This window comes from Otolemur garnettii, unplaced genomic scaffold, assembly GCF_000181295.1.
Source record: "Otolemur garnettii isolate 467f Iridium unplaced genomic scaffold, OtoGar3 scaffold00182, whole genome shotgun sequence".
Taxonomy (NCBI): domain Eukaryota; kingdom Metazoa; phylum Chordata; class Mammalia; order Primates; family Galagidae; genus Otolemur; species Otolemur garnettii.
In genome coordinates this window covers 1,920,732-1,945,448 of record NW_003852577.1, presented here as the reverse complement: position 1 = coordinate 1,945,448, position 24,717 = coordinate 1,920,732, and the positions used below count along the sequence as shown (strand labels likewise).

The 24,717-nt window shown below is 40.9% G+C and overlaps 1 protein-coding gene across 4 annotated transcripts in view; it reads right to left on the bottom strand.

Moving 5' to 3' along the window:
• Nucleotides 1–22,171, bottom strand: part of KPNA3 (karyopherin subunit alpha 3) — a 101,326-nt gene extending 79,155 nt beyond the window's left edge. The window contains exons 1-3 of one of the 4 annotated variants that reach the window (XM_023507431.1): nucleotides 21,914–22,012; nucleotides 9,454–9,487; nucleotides 9,302–9,352 (exon numbers count right to left, since the gene is read on the bottom strand). Coding sequence is in view for 1 of the 4 variants with exons in the window: in XM_012811983.2 (XP_012667437.1) it covers nucleotides 21,914–21,982 (69 nt within the window). In the remaining 3 variants the exon portion in view is untranslated. Of the gene's footprint in view, nucleotides 1–9,301; nucleotides 10,193–21,913 lie in introns of those variants that run through there. The other 3 variants (XM_023507429.1, XM_012811983.2, XM_023507430.1) reach the window with 3 other exon arrangements.
• Nucleotides 22,172–24,717: the final 2,546 nt, after the last annotated feature.

Sequence of the window (24,717 nt, the reverse complement as noted above, 5' to 3'; positions counted from 1 at the left end):
CTGTGAAGACAGAGCAACCTGCAGCCCAGATGACGGTGCCACCAAGAATGAGAGGGGACTTACTGCCAGTAAATGGGCAGGGGAGATGACAATCAGCCGACACTATGAGGACTCAAGCAGGAATACCATTGGGAATAGAACCCAAAACTCCATGGGATGCTTTCCAACTATTTAATTAATATTGAAACCCTGGATATTAACTCAGGGTTACAAATTAGAAACCACATCTAGTCAAAAATTATGTTAAGAATGTATTCATCCAAAATTCTGGTGACTTCATGAAAGAAGAAATATTGGAACTAATTGGAATTCTTCTAAATTATGATGTGTCAACAAAGACATTTGTACCAGAATGTTTACTGCAGCCCAATTCATAATTGCCAAGACATGGAAACAGCCCAAATGCCCATTGACCCATGAATGGATTAACAAATTGTGGTATGTGTACACCATGGAATACTATGCAGCCATAAAAAACATGGAGACTTCACATCTTTTATGTTTACCTGGATGGAGCTAGAACATATTCTTCTTAGTAAAGTACCTCAAGAATGGGAAAAAAATGTAGCCAATGTACTCAATACTACCATGAAATCAATATATAACCACCTACACACTCATATGAATGGCAAACCATAACTATAGTCCAGAAAGTAGAGGGAAGAGGAGAGGGAGGGGAGGGGAGGGGAAGGAGGGAGGGGAGGGGAGTGGGAATATGGGAGGAGGGAGGGTATTTGCGGGGGACCTCATGTAATGTGTATGTCACAGTGGTACATTTCAAAACTATTAAGAAATGAGTATAATTGTGATGGATGTGTTATTTAGTTCAATGTAAGCATTTCACATTGTATACTTAACCAGTACCCTGAACCCCATAAATACATCAATGTACAAAGTTATGATTTAATAAAAATAATTAAAAAAAATAAAAAATAAATTGTGATGTGTACTGGCAAAATAAAGACAATATCTGAAATTTTTTCAGTGAGAATTTTCCAGGTTACCATGCTACATTTTCAGTACAGAGAATGCTGCTCTTGCTACAATGCCCATGTTCTGATGATGCTGCAACACGTGAGGCTCACACACAGCGTCACGTTCATTCCAGTTTGAGAGATTTGGACTATGGTCATAAATAAGCTCTCACTTTACTACAGTCCCCAGGAGTCCGACACTGCTGATAAAAAATTGGTGACTTTTGATAGGCATTGTCCAGTCACACTTCGCATACAACTAAACCTAGGAAGTATGGAACTGCAGTCAATCTCTTATGTGATTCTTCTACGAACTACTGTTTTTTGGAGGAGCCATATGCAGGGAAATCAGAAAATCTTCCAAGAAATTATAATAGTAGCTCCAAGATTGGTTGACTGGTTCAGAACTGTCATTTGGATCAGTCTGAAGAAATATTACCATGGACAGAAAGAATATAACCACAGTAGGTACTGTTCACAGTGATAAAAGTAATTTGCCTCTAGAACTCAGGCCAGCACTGACAAAAAACTCTCGATCCGGTTACAGTAAGGTTTGCCCCCCCCCCCATGTGACATTAGTAAGTTATGTTCCAAAAACAACAAAAGTAGTTATAGTACATTCCACACAGCATGAAGATCCAGGTGACAGATAATAAGCCTGGTGTAATCCACTTCTACAGTGTTTCTAAAGCAGGTGTTGATGCACTTGAGAAACGCTGAATTTTTCTATCGGGGTTTTCCCCTGGCAATTTTCTCCAATATCACTGGCATTATGGCATACAATTATTACGTGATTTTTCTGGAAACAAACAGCAGCTGGGTGCAACTTGGCAACTTTATTCAGAAGAAATAATCAGGAAGAAAATACTTTTTGAAAGATTGGTCATGACAGCTCTGCGAAGAACATTTAAGGTGTGCTCAAAATATGCATGTTCTCCACAAAAAATGCACAATGGCAATAAATCTTTGTGGACACAAGCTCAATCAAGCACACAGTGTGGTGATTAGAGGAACAGTTCATACCAAACCAAAGGTAAGAGTTCCGAGACAAGCCATAAAAAGCTTACCCAGAAAAGGCCACACTGCCTTTGTTCTCATGAGAGACAGAAATAGATGCAGGCATTGCAGCAGATGTGTCCATCCCAGCCACGCATCAAAAGGAAAAAATATAATGAGAAGAACATGCAGAGAATGTGATTAAAGTGTTGATACTGACACAAGGACATGTAAAATATATGGGTTTTTAAAGCAATTATAGAACTAGTTATTCTGCGGTCAGGGAATGACCCCCCGAGTGGTGTTTATTAGGCCAAAATTGGCCTTGGTATGTGACTGCTGAACCTAGTAGTTCAAGGTTACAGTGAGCTATCATCACACTACTGTACTCCAGACTAGTTATAACAGACCCTGACCTATAAACAAATATTCACAGAATTTTTACTCATAACTACCAAAAACTGGAAACAACTCAAATATCCAACAATAGGTGAATAGAAAAACAAATGGTGGGATATGAGTAAGCAATTCAAAAGAATGAATTTTTAGTAATATGGTTTGGATGTATGGCCCCTCCAAATCTCGTGTTGGAAGTGATCTCAATGTTGGAGGGGGGCCAGGTGTCTGAGTCATTGGGTAGGTCCTCAGCATGGCTCGGTGCCTTCTCACATCAATGACTGAGTTCTCACCTTACTAGTTCACACGAGAGCTCATTGTTTAAAAGAGGCTGGAACCACCTCTTCCCTCTCCTGCTCCTCTTTCACCTCTGAGCTTTGACTAGAAGCCCCCAAAGTCCTCACCAGAAGCAGGTGCTGGCTCCACACTCTTTGTGCACTTTGCAGATCCATAAGCCAAAATTATGTTCTTTATACACTACCCAGTCTCAGATATTCCTTTCTTAGCAACACAAAATGAACAAACACATCTTGGTACACAAAATATTAAGAAAAAAAGCCAGACACCAAAGAATCTGTACTGTGGTCATATTTATATGAAATTCTGGAAAACTAATCTGCAAGGACAGAGAACAGATTACTATCTGCCTATGGCTAAGGGAAGAGGAGTTACTATAAAGGGCCACAGGAAAACTTTCTAGGAAGACAGAAATATTTTATACCTTCACTGTGATGGTGGCAACAAGGAGATAGCTATTTGTTAAGACTCATTAAGCATGGTCAGGTATGGTGGCTCACTTCTATAATCCTAGCACTTTGGGAGGCCCAAGCAGAAGGACCACTCGAGGTCATGAATTAAGACCAGCCTAGGTAACAGCAAGATCCCATTTTCTATAAAAAATAGAAGAACCAGCTATGCATGATGGCTCAACTTTGTAAGTCCCACCAGCTCAGAAGGCTGAGGCAGGAGGACCATGTGAGCCCAGAAGTTTAAGGATACAGCGAGTTCTGATTGCACTACTGCCCTCTAGTATGGGAGACAGAACAAGAGCCTATCTCAGAAAAAAAAATTAAAACAAACAACAACCCCCCCCCCCATTCACATCAAGCTAAACACATGAATTACCTTCATAATTTTAAAATGTCTTTTATTCCAAGAAATACTCAACTTAAAGTCTTTCCTTAATTAATTTGCCACAAAGGTTAATTTTTCTATATTCTGTAATTACCAGTATCATCCTAATTTTTTTCTATTAATACTGTATTACATACTTGGATCTGTATTGCTTATCAACACTGTGGCAGTTGATAAATATTCCCTGTAATTTTTAAAACTTGCAAGCAATCAATAATAAATCTTCAAAAGTGATATAAATAAAACTTACGATAATGTTTATATGACCTAATGTTTAAAGTACCTTTGTTAATGCTGTACTTATTCATTTTATGTCTCAATGATAATCAGGACTAAATAGTGATTCCAGTACTGTATTTAAAGTACTGTCATAAAGGAACTGAATAAGAAGAACAGGAAGGTACAGGATATTCCCTGAAGATGCCTAAAACCACCTGGGGGTGGAGGGGTGGAGCTGGGAAGAGAGGGAGGGAGGAAGACTAAAACTACCCCTTTTGTAGAAACATTTCAGTTTCTTTTCTGACAATCAATGAAAAAGATTGGGCAGAGCATGTAGCTCAGTGAGTAGGGCACCGGCCCCATATACCAAAGGGTGGCGGGTTCAAACCTGGCCCCGGCCAAACTGCAACAAAAAAATAGCTGGATGTTGTGGCGGGCGCCTACAGTCCCAGCTATTTGGGAGGCTGAGGCAAGAGAATCACCTAAGCCAGCGGTTTTCAATCTATGGGTAGAGATGGCTTTGTAACAATAAAAATACACCCTGCATATCAGATATTTACATTACGATTGGTAACAGGAGCAAAATTACAGTTATGAAGTAGCAACAAAAATAATTTTATGGCTGGGGGTCACCACAACACGAGGAACTGTATTAAAGGGTTGCAGCAGTAGTAAGGTTGAGAACCACTGGCTAAGCCAAAGAGGTGGAGGTTGCTGTGATCTGTGACACCACAGAACTCTACGGAGGGCGACAAAGTGAGACTCTGTCTCTAAAAAAAAAGAAAAAGATTTAAAGCCACATTAGCCAAAGGAACTGAACAAGAACAGGAAGGTGCTGAATATGCCCTGAAGATCCCTATAATGGGGGGTGGGGAGGGGCTAATTAACTCCAATTTCTCCTCTTCAGTACAATCAATGAAGAAAAAATATATATTATTTAAAGCCACATCAGCCCCACCTCCAAGAACCTACACAGTTATATCCTGAAATCAACACTTGGTCTGAAGTGCTCCCATAACAAGAGGCCTGGGTATCCAGCTGCCTGGTTTCCTCTGGAGCATAAATTCAGGACTTTAAGCAAGTTTCTCTTTTGCTTGTTCTTCTATCTTTTCTGCCTCTTGGATAGCAGCTCTAACCTACTCTGAAGATTGTTTTTACCATACCCAGATTTGCCTCACATTCCTTCTTCCAAATACCTGCACTGCTGTGAATAGTATACAGAGTTTTTCATAAACAGGTGTGTTTATCAAAGAAAAAGCATATGGAGGGGATATTTTGGTTATACAATATTTATTTAAAATTGGGCCATGACCACAAACACATCATGTCCTTATGTGAGGCCATCATGTTCATAAATACAAAAACTCAGAATAAAAGTGCAAAACCTGACTGGGTGCCCTAACCCTGGAATAGAGCTAATGTCTAATATATTACACTAGAAGGTTGTGCACTGGTAACTAATACAATTAATTCAGAGTGTGTCCTTACTATGAAGGTATTCTAGCAATTTTTGACCAAAGCTAAACAATATACTAAAGAACTTATTACTAGGAGACAAATATCAAGTAAGCTAAAATAGTGCTTCCCAATCTCATCATGGCATACACATAAAATTTGTATACATCACACTAAGTCAAAGGGGTTCTCAACCTTCCTAAGGCTGCGATGTATTTTCATTGTTACAAAGGGATCATGACACGCATGTTGAGAACCGCTGCACTAAGATATAGGGGAAAAGCCGCACGATCTTCACCACCCAATTGGCCCCTGGGGCAGCTCACCAGATGGGAAACACTGATCTAACAGACTCTCATGCAAAGGACCTGGGTCTCCAGAAGTTCATCCATATAGCCGCACACAGGCAGAAATAAATCAACTTAAGGAAAAACATTGTTTATTTCTGATGTTCTAACCTACACATCTTAGACAAACCCTTAAACATTCAAGGCCCAGTTCATCTCCACTATGAAGTTCATAGTCAGCTACACTGTGAAGCCTTCCCAAAGCTCGAAGGTTGTAGTTCACATCTCTCCCTCCTGTTTCCAGAACACCTTTAGTTTTAATAAAACTACCACATTGTCTATAGTTACTGGCAGCTGCATTGTTTACATTACTAAATTAAATGCCTCTTGAATGCAGGGATCTTCATTCATTCACTTTTATTTCCCTTTTCTCCATAATATTGAAAAAATGTAGTTTGCACAACTAATGTCTGTTCAGTCTGAACTCTATAACCCATGTACTTTTTCCATCTATATTTCAAAACTACATTCAGTTCCAAGACTCAAATATCTTACTTTTCCAAAGTTTCAAAAGCTCAACAGGATATCGAAAATGTTAGCATTAACCCCACACTCTCAAAATTTATAAGACGAAAGCAAATGTCAGCCAGTATAGAACTTTAACAACCAAGTACCGCTTGGCACCTGTAGCACAGTGGTTATGGCGCCAGCCACATACACTGAGAGTGGCAGGTTCGAACCTGGCCTGGGCCAGCTAAACAACTGCAACCAAAAAATAGCTAGGTGTTGTGGTAGGCATGTGTAGCCTCAGCTACTTGAAGGGCTGAGGCAAGAGAATCACTTAAGCCCAAGAGTTTGAGGTTGCTGTGAGCTGTGACCCTATGGCACTCTACTAAGGGCAACATAGTGAGACTCTGTCTCAAAAAACAAACAAACAAAAAAAAACCAAGTACCAATTCCTTTATTCCAAGCAAATATAATGTTCCCAGAACTCAACAAATAATGGAAAACCACACTGCTGTTACCAGCCATAATCCCTGACAGAAACTTTAAATTGCCCAGGAAAATGAGGAGGCATTTTGAATTATTTTTACTTCTACTAAAGAATTTCAGCCAATGAGAATTCTTATTACATGGGAATAAATATGTACTTTTATCATTGGAATTGCTAGTTTATAGGCTTTTTCCTTAAATTTGTGAATATATCTGAAAGCTGTTAATTTCCTTATTATCATAATTTGTATTTTCATCTTCTTCTTTCCTTTAAAAGATATTTAACTTTTTTTTTTTTTTTTGAGATAGAGCAGAGGTTCTCAACCTGTGGGTCGCAACCCTTTTGTAACAATGAAAATACATCGCAGCATTAGGAAGGTTGAGAACCACTGAGATTTAGTTTCTGTTGCCCTAGGTCAAGTGCCATGGTGTCACAACTCACAGCAACCTCAAACTCCAAGATTCAAGTGATCTTCCTGCCTCAGCCTCCTAAGTAGCTAGGACTATAGGTGCCTGCTGTGATGCCTGGCTAAGTTTTCAATTTGTAAGAGAGATGGAGTCTTACTGTTGCTTAGGCTAGTCTCAAACTCTTGAGCTCAAGCACGCCACCTATCCTGGCCTCCCAGAGTGCTAGTCGTGAGCCACTATGCTGGCCAAAAAATACTTCTTTCAATTACTAGTAACTAAATAAAAATATAACAAGTGAATAGATATTTAACTACCAATATAGATTAGTACATCAAATTAAGTTATATACAAGCACTAATCCCAAAATATTCATTGAAAATATGCTTGTACTCTTACCCTGTGTTTCTCTGACCCTGTTTAAAATACTAGGTACTCAAGTTAAAGATTTATTTTTGCAACATCTAAAAAGCTGCAATAAACATTCCCAGTTATATAATATTCCAAAACCAAGATATACATGTATGATATTCATGGAAGTAGTTTCAAGTTTGAAAAATCAGTCTGAATTTATAAAAAGCTAACTGTATAGTCTGCAGCTCTCTGCTAGCTGCAACTGATACTGCATTAACATCTAGTGTTCAGTTTTTCTTGGCCATCCACATAGCATCTCTACAATCTATAGCCTAATATTTAGCTAACATGATCATCCTCCTTTTCACCCTACCAATTCCTTTATTCTTGCAGATTTGAATGTTGAAAGGGACATGCATATGCTACCCAAACCCTCTAATTATTTCAGAGCCGGTCCAGCTACCTTCCTCAATACTCTATTCAGCTTTCAACCTCTCAAATTCTCTATTACTATTTAAATAAAGAAAAGTAACAGCCTCACCCAGTGGCTCATGCCTGTAATCGTAACACTTTGGGAGGCCAAGCTGCGAGGATCCTTTGAGGCCAGGAGTTCAAGACCTGCCTGAGCAAGAGCAAAACCCTATCTCAACAAAAAATAGAAAACATTAGTTGGGTGTGGTAGTGTGCCTGTCATCCTAGCTGCTTAGAAGGCTGAGTCAAGATGATCACTGAAGCCTAGGAGTTAAGAGGTTGCAGGGAGTCAGGATGATCCCACTACACTCCAGCACTCTTACCCCTGGTGACCCAGCTCTCAAAACAAACAAACAAACAATAGTGTCACACTCTGTAAGCAACACCAACATGTAAACACAAAGAGGAGGTGGATGTTTACCTTTTGCGATTCTGAAACTAAAAAAGTACACAGGCTCCAGGAGTTCCCCTTATCAAAATCCCAAATCCCCAAGTCCCTTATATAAAATGACACAGTATTTGCATTCTCCATGGACTTTAAATCATCTCTAGATAATTTACAATACCCAGTGCATTATAAATGCTAAGTAAATAGTTATGTTATATTTTTTAATTTGTATTTTTTATCCCCTGCCAATATTCAATTCATACTTGGGTGAATCCACCCAATCGGAACCCACAGATGTGGAGGCCAATGATACATTGTTTCAACATAGGAAGGGTCAAGAACAAATTCACTGCTGTCCCACTTTGCCCTTCTACCTTTCTGATACTTCTGTATTTGATGAGAAAATTTTTTTGTGTTAAAAGCTTCAACTGAAATACATCAGGTTATTTTGGAGACAGATAAAGTATTCAATATTTTTCTGATAATGTACCCCATTCATTAGTCATTTTCATTTTTAAGATAAAAGTTAACTCATGCCTGTAATCTCAGCACTTTGGGAGGTTGAGAAGGGAGGATCATTTGATACCAAGAGTTGAAGATAAGCCTGAGCAACATAGCAAGACCCTATCTCTATAAAAAATAAAAAATCAGTCAGGCACGGTGGTGGGCACCTATAGTTCCAGCTACTCAGGACTAAGGCACAAGGATTGCTTGAGCCCAGGAGTTTGAGGTTACAAGTGAGCTATGAAGATATCACTATACTCCTGCCTGGACAACAGCACAAGATTCTATCGCAAAGGGAGTGAGGGGAACCCTGCAAATATGAAGAAGTCTTTATTACCATAAAGTCCATTCATTCTGTTATAATTTCTGTACCACCTTTGGAACTTGAAAATTAACTATAGTTCGTCATCAACTCTTTTAGGGAAGACAAAATTATTCCTTTCTCTTCTTGGTTGGAAAGTTGAGAAGAACAAATACTTCAAATATTGCTATATTTCTTGATATTCTATGTCACATTTCAACCCTAAACAATTGACCAATAAGGTTCTTTTGGTCTAAAAGTGTATAGTAGAGTAGCAGGTTATTTTTACTTTGAAAGTTCATATCAAAAGTATGTTTTTAAATGGTTAATGATAAAACAATTATTGTTTGGGGTTTTCTTCCTTTTTAAATATATTGTGGTTATGTTTTAAAAGGAAGAGAAACACTGAAAAGATATGTCTTACCTTTTAGGCATACTTGAAACACTGTATCAACAGATTATGCTTCAAAATAATCTGGGGAAGGGGAGAAGAGGGCAGGGATATAAATCAAACAAGACTGGCCACAAATCATAATTGTTTTAATGGTACATAGGAGTTCAATAAGGTGAGCGTACAACATTGTTTCTCTATGCCTGAAGTTTTCCACATCTGTGAAAAAAAAAAAAAAGAATTGGACTCATTAAATTCCAATGTTTCTGCTAGTTCAACTTTTTTTAGAATTCAATTGACTATGATATCTACACTTTGAATTGGACTTAACAATTCTAAGTATAATTCAGAGTGCAAGTATAGCTAAATCTGATATAATTAATGGAAAGTTGTTCGTAACTGTTACCAAAATAACAGTACTTAAAGTATTCAGCTTGGCAATGCCCTGCTTCCTCTCTAAGTCCTGTTTTTCATTCCCCACCTTTCAGTCAAGCATTACCTTTCTTAGACCTTTCATTCTCTACAGATAACTTTGTCAAAGAAAACAGAGACCACCAAGCTGAGTTCATTCCAGTTTACCTACCCCGCTGCAGCTGGTCCCCACTTCTGACTGTACTTCTCCAAGTCCTTTCCTTCTGAGCCCCCTTCAAGAACTGACCACATCTGGATCACTTCACCTGCTAACACCTCATCATGCCACTCCTCCCCGCAGCGAGCTACTCCACCTACGTCCCTCTTCCAGGAAACCTCCTTTAAAGTTCTTATACACCACCATGCTAAGCTTCCTACTGGACTCGCACCTCAAGGGCATTCTCACCTGAAAAGATGTGGCACCTCAGGGGTCTTTCCTCCCCTGGTCCTCTTTCCTTCTTATTCCTATAAGCCCAGTATAAGCCAGTATTTTTTCTTTTCAACCTTTTTTATCTTATGGCACACTTGAATCTATAGTTAAACTTCTGCACCATGCTTAAAAAAGAATATACTTACTATGCTTTGAACTTCTTTTGAAAATAATTTAATTAATGATCTTTCAAAATATTCATGGCACACCAGATGAAAATCACTGCTATAAGCCCTTATCTACATTATCAACTCATTCTAATCACTACTCAAACTACTTTTCAAATCTTCACCACCAGGGGCCACATCAGCCTAGAAAGACATGTGAGTCAAATCTAACTTACCCTCTAATTTTGTAAATAATGCTCTATTGGAATACAGACACACCCATTGTTTGCCTATTATCTACCTGCTTTTGTGATCAAGGCAGAGTTGACCTGTTACAACACAGACATGTGGCTTTTTAAAAACATGATGGCCTTTACAGAAAAAGTTTGCCAGCCTCTCTTCTGTAAGGTAAAATATATCAAATGAATACTCCTAATAACTTTTCTTGCTTTTCAATCCCAACGCCAGCACTATTGTCAGGCCACCTGTGAGATTCCTGAGGGTTTTCTGTCACTCCCAAACTCCCTTCTCACCCTCACCAATCCATCTCCTTTGGTGCAACCGCATCCACTAAATGCACAAATCCACCTCCCTATTTAAAATTTTCCCCAAAGAAGAGGTTTTTCACAATCTGGCTCCTGGCCATCCTATCCAACTATCCAATCACTCCACCTGTAAGAAATAACGAAAATAGTTTAGTTCCTCCAGAACATATCACTCTGTGTCTTCCAGGGTCACCCAAGAAATACCTACAAGTTTTAGCTTAAGCACGATCACCTCCATGAGGCTTTCCCTAATCCATCTGGGTGATTCCTTCCCACTGCACTCAATACATACTTCCATTGAGTAAGTGTTTCTTTCTTTTCACATCCTCTCCTGAAGCAGGAACCCCAAGGGAGAGTAGGTGTGAATGGTTATTGAAGGCAGGGGTTTACAGTCAGGAATGTGGAACTGAGGGCCAGTTCTGCCCCTTCCTCATTGCATGTTCTTAAGCAAATTACTGAATGTATTTTCTTCATCTGTAACATGGAAATTTTGTGAGGATTATTTAAAATTATCTTAATAAGCAAAGTACCTGGCACACAGTTAAGTCTGCCAACAATTACTGGTTATGACCACTTTCCTTGTTGTATTCCTCATACTTGGTTCAGAATCCCAATATCTGCTGAGTTAGACAACTGGAGTAAGCCTGTTCTGAACACGTTATTTTCAGGTGCAGACTGAATATTTTCACCTGAACAATATATTTGGATCCCAGAATTCATCCTCATGCCAAAAAATATTTCAATTAGAACAACTCATTCAAGTTTGCCCAGGATTTTCCTGGTTTAAACACTGAAAGTCCTGTTTCTGAGAACTTCCTCAGTTCCAGGCAAACCAAAACAAGTTACCACTTTAGAGTTAGATTGCAAACAACAGAAAATGACATGGATTAATTTAAGGAGAAAAGGGAGGGGAATGAGAATTTATAGGAAAGACAGAGGGCAATGCACAGAACCAAAAGAAGAACCCAAGAATCAGGCCTCTGAAAACAGGGATGATAGCAACTCCCACAGATCCAGTGGCAGGAATTAATGGACGTTTACTTTCTCAGTTCTTCTGTCAGAATGGATCAATTAGGTCCCTCAGTAATCAGCTCACTTAAGATTTCCATGTCAGGAACAGAATTTGATTGGCTTAATTTATGTTAGCCAGACAAAGGTGAGGCACCTAAGTTAACTAAAGGCAGGAGCACCTAGATTAAAAATCCCACCACAAGATATCCAATGGCAGAAAAGTAGTTTCCAAAGGCCAAATCAGAATGCTGTTTCTAAAAGTGGGAATGGATATTATGCCCTCATAACAACTGTAGTTTGAACACACCAGGCTTTTGAGACCCCATGGGATGGTCACTACTACTCATGCTATCTTTTTTTCTGACTGAGAAACTCATTCTTTAACACCAGTTCAAATATGACTTGCATAACCTCACTCAACTTCCCCAAGTACAGTCAGTCATTCCTTTTCCCCATATTGATAGTATTTTGCAAATTAGGTACTTGCATTAAAGAACATCGCACTGTACACTGAACATATATTTAGGCATCATTCTCCTCCACTAAAACAGTCTTCCCTAGGTCAGAGACAATTATTTTCATATTTTTAATCTTTGGCAACTAAAAATTTCCACCTGACACATAGAAAATGTATCTGTTTTCCAAGTCACTAGGACATACAAAGAATCAAAATAAAAAGGAAAGATAGGGGTTACCACCGGTAACATGCTGAGAGTATCAAAGAGAAAGCTGACAAGACACGAAAGGCAAAGACAAGCCAAAATTATAAAGAAGAGCAAAAACTCCATAAGCACAAAAATTAAAGACAAAATCCTAGCTAATCCAAGAACTTGAAGGTATCACTTATACATATAAAAGCAAAACCCAATAACTATATTCATAATAGTTGTCAAAACCCCAGAAATAACTAAATTATATTCTGTTTAAGAAGCAAGAAAAATGTATAGGACATTTTCAGCAATACTGAAAGGATTTTTGTATTTGTAAAAATTTCAAAATAAAATTTGGTACTATGTATATAAACAAACTCCCTAACCCAGAAAAATCAACCCTTCAGAATGCTTAATTACAAATATAATCATGATTTATTTTACCATATTTAACTGTTAATATTGACTAAGCTGTGATAAAATTTTTCTTAATAGCAAAACTGCAAGAAAGAATAGCTATATCCACTTTATACTTTTATTCCTTTACCTCCAAGACAGTTATCCCTACGTGTGCATGAGGGATTGGCTCCAGGAGTCCCCTTGGATGCCAAAATCTTTAGATGCTCAACTCCCTTCTATAAAATAGCATAGGACAGTTGGCACTTTAAATCCATAGGTTCGGCAATCAAACCCTTAGATTTGGAGGACCTTTTGCTAACAAAACAGAAAAAGCAATTTAGGAGTGATTTCACAGAAAGGGAATCCCAACAACTCTGAAGTTAGATTTTTTAGAAATACATTTTGTAATTCCTTTACTGGATACCAAGAAATTAGGTTACTTTTTTCACTTCAAATGTTATCCAGTGTATGCCATATTTCACCCAAATAACCAAAATTCATTTCATAAAGTACACAATCACCGACTGAATTTTTTTTTTAGTTTTTTTAATGGTTAACCTGAAGCTAATAAAACCTTTGACTCTAACTTCTAGTTTACAGAAAATCCACCACCACTATCCAAAGGGTGGTGATAAATAGGATGAATAAATTAATACCATAAAGAAACACAAATCCTGTAATTAGGACATTCTATTAGGCTGACCCATATATTTACCAGTGCTTCACTGTTTTGAACCTCAAAAATGGCAATTTCATACAGTGCAACTTAATATAAGAAAACTGACCTGATTTCTTTAACAAATTAATTACATTTAAAAAATGGTGAGTGGACAAGAGCTAAAAGTAGGAAGCAACCCAAGTAGTCACCTATGGATGACTGAATAAACAAAATGGTATATACGGAAAATGGAATGCTACTCACCCATGCAAATGAGCCTTAATTACTAATTCACTATGCATGTGCCTTATTTTCCCAAAATTTTACCTGTCATAATAAAGTGTGGACTCACGAATATATTTATTTGAGGAATAGTTTAGTGTTTTTCCCAGCCATTGTACTAAACACTGGACAGTGAAGATATAATCTGCTCCCTCAGAAAGCTCACAATCTCCTAGAAGAAACAGACAAAACAATTAAATTATCATAATTACAATGAGAGTTCTTCCAGGATCAAAGAATGGTACCTAACCCTGAGTTAGTATTTAAAAGAGGTCAGAATTAGCCAGGCAACAGGAGGCAGGAAAGGATATTCCAGTATGCAAGATGGTCCTGAGAACAGAAATAGCACTGGCAAAGATGGGAAGGCAAGATTCCAGATTATGTATAAGCATATAAGAAGTTCAGTGTTGCTAGAGCTTAAAGGGGTGTGGAGGGGGGTGGGTGAAGGAGGGAGGAAGGAAGGTTGAAACCAGAGAAATAACCAGACATCAGGCTCACTGAAAAATCTCATCAACTGAAGGGACACCACCACTTCAGAAACAATTTTTAAACTGCACGGTAATAAGGTAGTAAGGTCTAAAGCAAGCTAGATAGAGGCAGAATAGAGAGAAAGCACAGAGATTCAAGCATCTGATCGAATGTCGAAGATGAGAAAGGAGTCCAAGAAGCCTCTCAAGTTTCAAATTCATGTCACAGTTGAGGGTGATGATACCATAAACAGAAAAAAGAAAAAGACAAAAAAACAAAGACAGAGCATGTTTTTAAATACTTTGAGTTTGAGATGCTAAAGAGATGCTCATGTGAATAATTTCCAGCAGCTGATTAAAGGATTTAAGTCCTCGTACACTGAAATGATTAAAGCCAAGGGAGCTGTTGAAGTGAGCAAGAAAATAGTCTATAGAGAAGACTGTCAGAGACGGAGTCCCAAGACAGGCCTACACTCAGTGGGCAGAAAGAATGGGAAAAGCCAGCTCGGCGCCTCTGGCTCAAGTGGCTAAGGCACCAGCCACATACACCTAAGCTGGCGGGTTCGAATCCAGCGCCGTGTCCCGCCAAACAACAATGATGGCTGCAAAAAATAGCCAGGCGTTGTGGTGGGCGCCTGTGGTCCCAGCTACTTGGGAGCCTGAGGCAGGAGACTCACTTGAGCCCAGGAGTTGGAGGTTGCTGTGAGCTGTGATGCCACAGCACTCTACCCAGGGGGACAGCTTGAAGCTCTGTCTCAAAAAAAAAAAAAAAAAAAGAATGGGAAAAGCTGACTGGAAAGAGTAATGCACAAGTACTCCAGGAGAGAGTATATGCCCGGTTAAAAGTGAATTCAAGAAAAGAACATTATAGTATCTGCTGTATGTCTGTATGACATAGAGATTTCTGAACTCCACTTTTTCAAAACTTAGGAAGAAAAGGAATTGCACCACAATGGTAATAAGCACCTTTACACACAGCAAAAGAGCCAAGAGGCAGAATGTGGGTAATGGGCAATGTGACCACTCCTAGACTTCCTCTGTTCAGTCATGTTTCTGCGTGTTCATCACAGCTGTTATTTGGGAGTGCTAAACATGAATGTGCTGGTAAAAATCAAATATGAACCAATATAAGCCTCACATTAATATTATTCTGCCACTTACCAATCAAGTGTGAGTTCATGTTATGAAATAAATCATAGCAGAACAGACTGTCAAAGAAAAGCTAAGCAACAGTATCAATGCCATGGAGTTAGTGCACCTAATGATTAATATCTTAGAATACTGCACCTTTCATTCTCAAAAGCAGAGTTTTTCAAGGGCATCATCTAGTCTTCTCAAAGAGTATGTATTAAATTGTATGCCATGTTCACTAAGTACCCTCACTGGGTTTCTTGGCAGAGCCACAAACTTTAAAAGCTATACAGACAAAGAAATTGTTGTACATCACAGCAATTTATCCCAAACAGGTGAAGGAAAATTCACTTAGGAAATCATTAGAAAGGAGAAAAAGAATAGGGAGACTAATAGTACCAACTATTACAAACACTGCAAGTCAGTCAGGAGGGCCCTGTGGAGAACTTCTGAAGGGTTTTTTTGAACTAGAATGACATGGTGTGGCAGAACTATTGATCTTAGTGTTCCAGAGATAAGTGAAGGAGTCTGAGTGAAGACACTTTGCCAGAGTTAGCCCCGCTCAACAGACAGCAAACACGACATATAACAGACTAGCTAGCACTTGCAAAGGCAAGGAGAGAAAACTACTGGTTACGCGGTGGTCTCAAGTGCTTTATCATGGCTGTGACAAAAGAGACATGAGGAGAAATGGTCGGTGAGACAGAAGAGGCAGGGTCTTAGGTAGAATTACATGTGATGGGGCATGCTAAGGACTTTTATCCCAAAGGCAGGTCAAAAAGAAAGGATAGGAAAGTAACATGAAAAGAATTTAGAAAGCTCAATCCACAATATACATTGGGGAAAGAAGATAGGAAAATCTTGGTACCTGTACACTTCTGCACAGGTGAGAAGAGTCCAAACTGGGGCCAGTAGTAGGTTGATAGTTAACAAAAGTAAAATATGAGGGCTCTTCAGATGACTAGTAGAAAGAGGGTAAAGGAAAGGAAGAGTAAGGGAGTGGAGGATATAATTTTAAACTCGACAATTAGATAGTACCACTTAACCAATAAAGGTTCCAGAAAGAATTAAATTTGGGAAGGCTAATTGAATTTGCGGGATCTTATTCTTAATATTACAAATGAAAGCATAAAGTTCAAATGTTAAGCCCAAGGATATGGGTTATCATTTTTTAGGAAAACCAACTAACTGGCTCCTTGCTAATAAGAGGGAAACCTTGCAAGAATCAAAAAAAAAAAAAGGCAAATAAATCAAATGATAAACAATGTGTCAAAAATTTTTATAGCAAAGTTTCAAAATACTAAAACAGGAATTTCAGTGACATAATCAAGATTTCTTCAATATTATCTTCATTACCCAACTTTCAGACATATTCCATACACATCAAGCCTTAGATTCTCAGTAGAGTGCAGCACAGTGACAAGAGTCTGGCTTTAGTAACATGATGCTTTGACATAAGGCCAGGCTCTGACTAGTCACTGACTACGGCTCCTGACTTAAGAGCGATAGGTCTCAAGTTGCCTCAGCAATATATGGGAGATAGTAACAGTACCAACTTGATAGGACTATTAAATAATGCATGTAACAACTAAATAAATAATCCATATAAAGTACTTAGAGCTGGTACACTGTAAACAATGAATGTTAAGATTTTTAAAACAATTATTACTAGTTACTTTTACTGGTGTTACTGATCAGATCTTGGAGATATACAGGAGTAAAACAAAAAATGCTAACCCAGATAGCAGATTCCTGAGTGTTTTATAAGTAATCATTAAATAGAACATTTCTATTTTGTGCACTTTTCTGTAAGTTTATTTGAAATGTTTTATTTTTTAAAAAAAGACAAAAAGTTTCAGAATCAATGCCTTACATGAAATGTTCTGGTATTTTTTTTTAATTATTTATTTTTTTACCGTCTACTTTCCTAAATTTATTTTTTATTTCAAAATATTATGGGAGTACAAATGCTTTTGTTACATGGACAGCATTAAAATGCTTTAGCCCTATAAATATGCCCATCACTTAAACATACCTGTTCACTGAAGCTGTTGGGCAGGGCTTTACTCCTCCCCTCCCCCTCCTGCCTCCCTTATTACTTTCCAACTTTTACATCTTTGGATCTGGTATTATAGACCAAATAAAAGTAATGTTTCCTTTTCATTATGTATTTCCCAGTTTTAGCTAAAAAATCCATTTCCCTACCCAAGTTCCAAGTTGCTCTCCTCCCCTACCTTCATCTATAAATCTCAGAATAACCTGTATCCTCTCTCTCTTCTGTGAGCTTTCCATAGCGGAGGAGGATCATCAAATCCTCATTGCAGCTTTTGGCTATCCCTAGTCTCAATTCTTTAGGAAATTCCTCCTTGCAAACCAGATAACAGCACTATTTCGCCAAAACCAATTCTTTTTTTTTTTTTTTTTTGAGACAGAGCCTCAAGCTGTCACCCTGGGTAGAGTGCCATGGCATCATGCTCACAGCAACCTCCAACTCCTGGGCTCAAGCGAGTCTCCTGCCTCAGCCTCCCAAGACGCTGGGACTACAGGCACCCGCCACAACGCCTGGCTGTTTTTTGGTTGCAGCTGTCATTGCTGTTTGGCGGGGCCAGGCTGGATTCCAACCTGCCAGCTCAGGTGTATGTGGCTAGTGCCTTAGCCTCTTGAGCCACAGGCGCCGAACCTCCAAAACCAATTCTAAATATTATAACCCACTCACCCCTTTCCATTGCTCTAATTATACCTCCTTTTTGCTTGGTAATAAATTCCTTCAGATCTTTTCCCATCAAGAAAAAGCTTCCAAGTGACTCTGCCACAAGACATATTCTCAGACAAACAAAAGCTGTCTGGAAGTCTCATCTTTTCACTCCCTAATCACTCTTTCTGCCCCCTCCCATCTTTATTCACTAATTCATGTAACCCTTTCAAGTTTGGCACATATTTCCTGTAAGATTCACCACCCTCGTTTCACAGGCACACACACACATACCCCCACACAACAAGCCCTCTTAAAATCTCTCTTCTAAGAGGTCATTCTTGATTGACCAAAATGGGATGATTTTCTTCTTTTTCAACTCTATTCCTAATCACAATCCAATAGCATGTAACTCTAAACTTGCAAATAAGTATCTTTCTTTTTGGTTGTAGTTGTCACTGTTGTTTGGCAGGCCTGGGCTGGATTCGAACCCATCAGCTCCAGTGTATGTGGCTGGCACCCTAGCTACTAAGCTACAGGTGCTGAGCCATATTGAGACGGAGTCTCAAGCTGTCACCTTCAGTAGAGTGCTGTGCTGTCACAGCTCACAGAACCTCAAACTCTTGGGCTTAAGTGATTCTCTTGCCTCAGCCTCCCAAGTAGCTGGGACTCCAGGAGCCCACCATGACGCCCGGCTATTTTTTTGTTGCAGCTGTCATTGTTGTTTAGCTGGCCCCAGGCCATGTTGAAATTTGCCAGCCTAGGTGTACATGGCTGGAGCCCTACCCATCAAGCTATGGGCACAAACATCAAGTTTATTCCTAAACCTAGCATCTCATTTGTGTATCAGCTGGTTGTATAATTTATAACATATTTTACCTTTTGTCTGTCCTTCATGTGAAAAGATAGGAATCATATCTTATCAAAGTGCATTTCACTATTTTGGAACAGCCTAATAATCACAACTACTCAGTCACAGAAGTTGTGCTATGTTTCTAAGGTAATAAGAGTGTCTAATGGATAAGACTAAATGAGAAGTGTCATCTTGTCTCAGTTATGGCTAAACCCACAATAAGGGCCTTGACCAAGACCTGACCCCAGCTTACTTTTCAGGGGCACCTCTAGGACTCCGCTTTCTCTCTGGCAGCCTCAGCAGTCCTAAAACATTCTCTCAGAACTCTTCAATTATGGCTCCCTCAACTCTGGAATATCCTTTTCTTCACCATACATCTCCCGTCTGTTTAGCTGCAAGTATGGTCTTCTCATGCATTTTCAGAATACTGATATCATAACACTTATTGATGTGCTATACTGTAATAGCACCTCTATTGCAAACCCCTTGAGGTACAGAGTGGACCTTATTCCTTTTTGTATCCCCCAAACAGCAATGTTAGACATTCAATAGACAATCAGTGAAAATGTTCATACCCACTGTGACTTGTACAGGCTACATAAGCACTCTAAAGTTTAACAGCTAAAGTATGTTCCTCAGGTGAACTTGAGGATAATGCCATACCTAGCTCATAGAGTTGTTATATGGGTTAAATGAGATATCATGAAACTCTCAACATAGCAGCTGTTTCCTGATTCATTTCTCCAAGTCTCAATTCCCAGCTGTCCCAAACTCAGCCTATTTTATTCTTTCACCCGGCCTCATCTCTCACCTGCTTATAATATACAATCATTTGGCACCTTAACATCTTTTTTTTCTTTTTTTGAGACAGAGTCTCACTTCGTTGCCCTCCCTAGAGTGCCGTAGCGTCACAGCTCACAGCAACCTCAAACTCTTGGGCTCAAGAGTTCTCTTGCCTCAGCCTCCCAAGTAAGTGGGACAACAGGCAAAGGCCACAATGCCTGGCTATTTTTAGAGACCAGATTTTGCTCTGGCTCAGACTGGTCTCAAACCCATGAGCTCAGGCAATCCAACCACTTCGCTCAACACACTGCTAACCAGCAATTTTACACAGAAACCAGGTAACTCAAGACCAGTCAGCACAAACAACCACCACTTGAATGCCTGTTATTTCGTGCCTTAGTTACTCTAGTGTATACTGGGAAATGTAACACTGTGACCAATATCAGGATGAATACTTGAACAACCATGTTGTCTTTCTAAGACAACAGTTACATTCTGATGATTATCATCAGCATATATTTGTTGTGTACCTATTAGGTGCAGAAGTCCTTACTTGGTATCAATGAACTCCCTGAAAACAATAATACAAACACCTGTACCAATATCTAAGGAAAAAAAAATGTTATTCGTTTTTCTGTACAAATAACTACAGAAAAACTAGTTTTTACATATAACAGTTATTTTTCAAAAAAATTACTAATGGGAAAAGTTCAAAATAAACTCTTGTCACCAAGTAGACAGATAGCAGGAGGCAGTCAGTCCCAGAATTTCTTGTTCCTATTCTCAAATTTCACGTTTGCTTAGAAGTATTTCTTACAAAGGATATTTAACTAGATCAGGAAGCAGATGACCTTTACTTGTCTCATGGGCATTCCACAGATTTCCTTAGTTTTTTTTCTAATTAGTATTTAGTTTTGTAGCTCTGACAGATGGCCTTAGTTTGTCTCGCTACAAAATAGAAGGCTGAATGGTATATTTACCCTACCACCTTCCTTAAAACAGTATAAATTACATACTTCTTAATCACACTAGCCCCTTAACAAAAATCACAGAACTGTAAGTCATGTCACCCCATGTCACCCCATATTAGAAAGGGAATGCTGTGGCCTTAAAATCATTTCCCCCTAACAAATCCAAAGGTCACAGTTCCAGTGAAGTTTGCACATAAATACTTCATTGCTTTTAGTAGCTACAGAGAGACCTCTAGCGCTGCTTCAATAAGCCGAGTTTGCAAACAGTACCTACTAATGTCACCTTAACAAGACAATGGAAACATGCTGAGTAGCAACAGAGTGACCACGATGTTTACAGTTTTGCTATCACTTGGAAATCCTAGTAGCTTTGGAGCAAGGGAAGTAGCTTTGGAGCAAGGACATATGAACCTATGTACCCAATTTATTTCAGTAAAACATGTCAAAGAAATCATCATCCTGTCCACACACCCCCACTCCAAGACAGGCTAAGAAAACAGGTCCTATGAGCGGGGATCTGAACAATCTCTTTTCCGAAGCCTCAACACAATAGATGGCAAACTATTGTCCACCCTCGGCTTGCTCCAAATGCCAGCAGCTGCAAGAGTATGCGCTAGAACAGCTCAACATGATTTATCCAAAGGACCGTATTGGAATACAAGAAAATGATCCTGGCGCATCCTACCCTCCCCCATTCATCACTCTCAAACAAGTCAGTTGCCCAGCTGGTCCCCACCCCCCTTCTGCTGGCCGCCACCGCCCGCCTGGGCCCGGCTCGCAGAAGGTAGGAGCTGGGACCCGCAGAACTGAGGCTCCATGTGCGGCAGCGCGGGAGGCACCGAGGGGCTGCGCCGGTGGAGGGTGTACCGGCAGCGGGAGCGAGCCGCCGCCGCCCGCGCGGAGGGGCCGTCGGCCAGCCAGGGCGGCAACATCCCGGTTCCTTCGCGCGGCCCCGGCCCGCGGACCCCGCCTCAGTTCCACATCCCTTCCTCGCCGACACCAGGCCGCGCCCGCGTGACGGAGCCAAAACCCCCGGCATTTCCCGGTACTGGAGCCGGCACCTCCGGAGAATAGCTACAGCCCAGTCCGCGACCCGCCGCCCGCTCCGCCCGGCCGGCCCCGGGCCACCCAGCCGGCGGCCAACTACGTCGGACCACAAACCGGCGAGAACCAGCCCAGCGCCGGCCCCCCGCCCCTTCCTGCCGCTGCCAGGCCGGCGCGGCCGGGCCGGCCCAGACCACGGAAGCGCACTCACTTCCACATCGCGGCCCTTGTTCTTGAAGCTCTTGATGCGGTGGTTCTCCAAACTGGGATTCTCGGCCATGGCTGCGCGCGGCTCCAGCAGCGGCTACTCCTGCGGCGGCGGCGGCGAGTCTTGGCGCGGGAGGGGGAGGGGAGGGGGAGAAAGACAGGAGGAGGAGAAGGGGCGGAGAGCACGTTCCCTGACGCCTCCGAGCGCGAGGTGGCAGCAGCGCCGGGGAAGGCGCGGGCCGATGGCGGAGCCGGGCGGGGCGGGCTGGGGCGGGCTGGGGCGGGAACGGTTTGGAGGAGCCGCGCGCGCCTGCGGAGACTGAGGACACGTGACCGGCGGTGGCAACGCGCTTGGGCGCTCGCCCGTACGGACGTGCTTAGTTGCTTTTCGGACAACCCTGCCTTTCTTCCCACAAGGCCTTTTCACAGCCACTCGGTGTTGCACGCCCTGTGCCACAAATGGAGCCGGACTTGGCAGTTTTCACTGCCCGCCAGGTGCGGGGCAGCAGTCGGCAACTACCGTTCCCAGAATGCCAGGCTCCACCGGAGTTAAGTCTCACGCCAGGCGAGGAGCACGCCGGGATCCCAGTGCTCTCGGCTCTGCGCTCCGCGTGTTCTGAGCTCTCGGTGCGAAGCCCCGCCCTCAAGGCCGCCTCTGGGCGGAGGAAAGGGAGGAGTTACCCTGGAGAGGGCACCTTGCGCCCTATCAAGAGGGGAGGGCGGGGCTTGCAAAGCGCACTTCGCTCTCTCTAGCTAGAAAATTAATGGAGAAAGAACCCTCACCCGTGGTTTGCTCTGTCGCGTTTTTGTCTTTGCTGTTACCTTGCTCTGCTTCAGTTTTATAAATAGCACTTATTTCCACCTGACGTGTACATAGTTATGTATGTGTTATGCTTGTTTATGTGTGTGTTACCTGGCTTCCCCCACTGGAATTAAGCTCAATGTACAGTAAGCAGAAACTTTGGTTTACTGCTGAATCTCTCGTATAAAAACAGTGCGTGGCACGTCGTGGGTACTCAATAAATACTTGTTGAACAAGTTAGCACTCTAGCGTTGCCGAGTTTCTTCATCAACTTCCTAAGCCCCGTTCTGCAGCCTTATCTCTGGCAGTTCCTGTGTGCCCCAACACCTCTTGTCTACCATCACACAATCTCAGCCTTCAGGCAGCAGTCAAGTGCAGTCCACAGACTCCAGTCTAGCATCTCCCCTAGTGTCATCGAAGGAATGACATGTAAATTTGGATGAACTACACTCAAAGAAAGCTGTTTTCTTGGGCAGGTGGACTTTATTTGATTATATGTGAAATAAATCATTTTCAGAATCTATAGTAGATATGAGCAAGTATGTAATGTACATATATGTACATATATAATTCAAATGTACTGAGGTCAAAAGTTGGCAGAAATATACCACAGAGACAACAGTAAAAGAAGAGAACGGGGGTGGGGGGTGGGGGAGACAGTGGCTCACACCTGTAATCTCAACACTTTAGAAAGCCAAAGAGGGAGAATCACTTGAGCCTAGGAGTTCAAGACCATCCTAGGCAACAGCTCAAGACTCTGCCTCCACAAAAAAAAAACTAGAAAAATTAGCCAGGCATGGTGGAACAGGTCTGTAGTCCCACTCCTTAAGAGGCTGAAGCAGAGGATTGCTTGAGTCCAGTACAGTATAATTACACCAGTGCACTCCAGTCCAGGCCTAAGAGCAAAATCCTGTGTCTAAGAAAATCTTTGAAGCAAAGGGGCCTTAAAGGACCAAAGGCCCAGGAATCAGAAATTCAGAGGCCTTTGGTAGCCAGATTCTGTCCAGGGTCACACACCTTGTGAGTGGTAGGATGTGGCCTATTGATAAACACAGATTTCAGATTTCATTCTGTTGCCTGGTGTTGCCAGAAGATCTACTTATTCAAGGACCACCCAAAAACTAGATCCTTTTTCTGTTTATTTTTAAATGTTAATTCACATTGTTTAATGGATTTCAGTAGTTCAGTCACTTCAGAACATTAGTTTGCAACTGCTTATCTTAATCTAGTCACTCATTTAAAGGGGAAAAATACATAAAGACACATCACCTCTGACTCTGTTTTTTTTTTTTGTTTGTTTGCTTGTTTGTTTTTGTTTGAGACAGAGTCCCATTATTTCACACTCTGTAGAGTGCTGTAGCGTCACAGCTCACAGCAACCTCCAAATCCTGGACTTAAGCAATTCTCTTGCCCCAGCCTCCCAAGTAGCTGGCACCAGAGGCACTTGCCACAAAACCCAGCTATCTTTTGTTGCAGTTGTCATTGTTGTTTTAGCTGGTCCAGGGTAGGTTCAAACCCACCAGTCTCAGTTTATTTGGCTGACACAGTAACCACTGTGCTATGGGTGCCGAACCCTGACTCTAGTTCTTAAGGACATCAAAGTTGTTTTTGCCACTCTCTTTGATTCACTGGAAGAGAAATATTCAGACTGTTGCTCAGTACCTATTATGATTTTGTAAGTATTCTCTTTTCAGGTTATTTTATGCCCTTACATCATCTCTCTTCACTCTACCTCATCAAACATATAAGTATTTCATCACTTTTTTTAGGGTTTTAAACATTTGTTAGTATGTACTTACTGTGTATGTGTCATTGCACTAGCACTGGGATATATTTGTAAACAAGACAGCCTGGGTTCTACCTCAACATACCTTACTCTGGGAGGCCAAGGCTGGGAGATTGCCTGAGCTCACAGGTTCAAGACCAGCATGAGCAGAAGGGAGACCCTGTGTCTAAAAATAGTTGTGGTGGAAACCTGTAGTCCCAGCTACTTGGGAGGCTGAGAC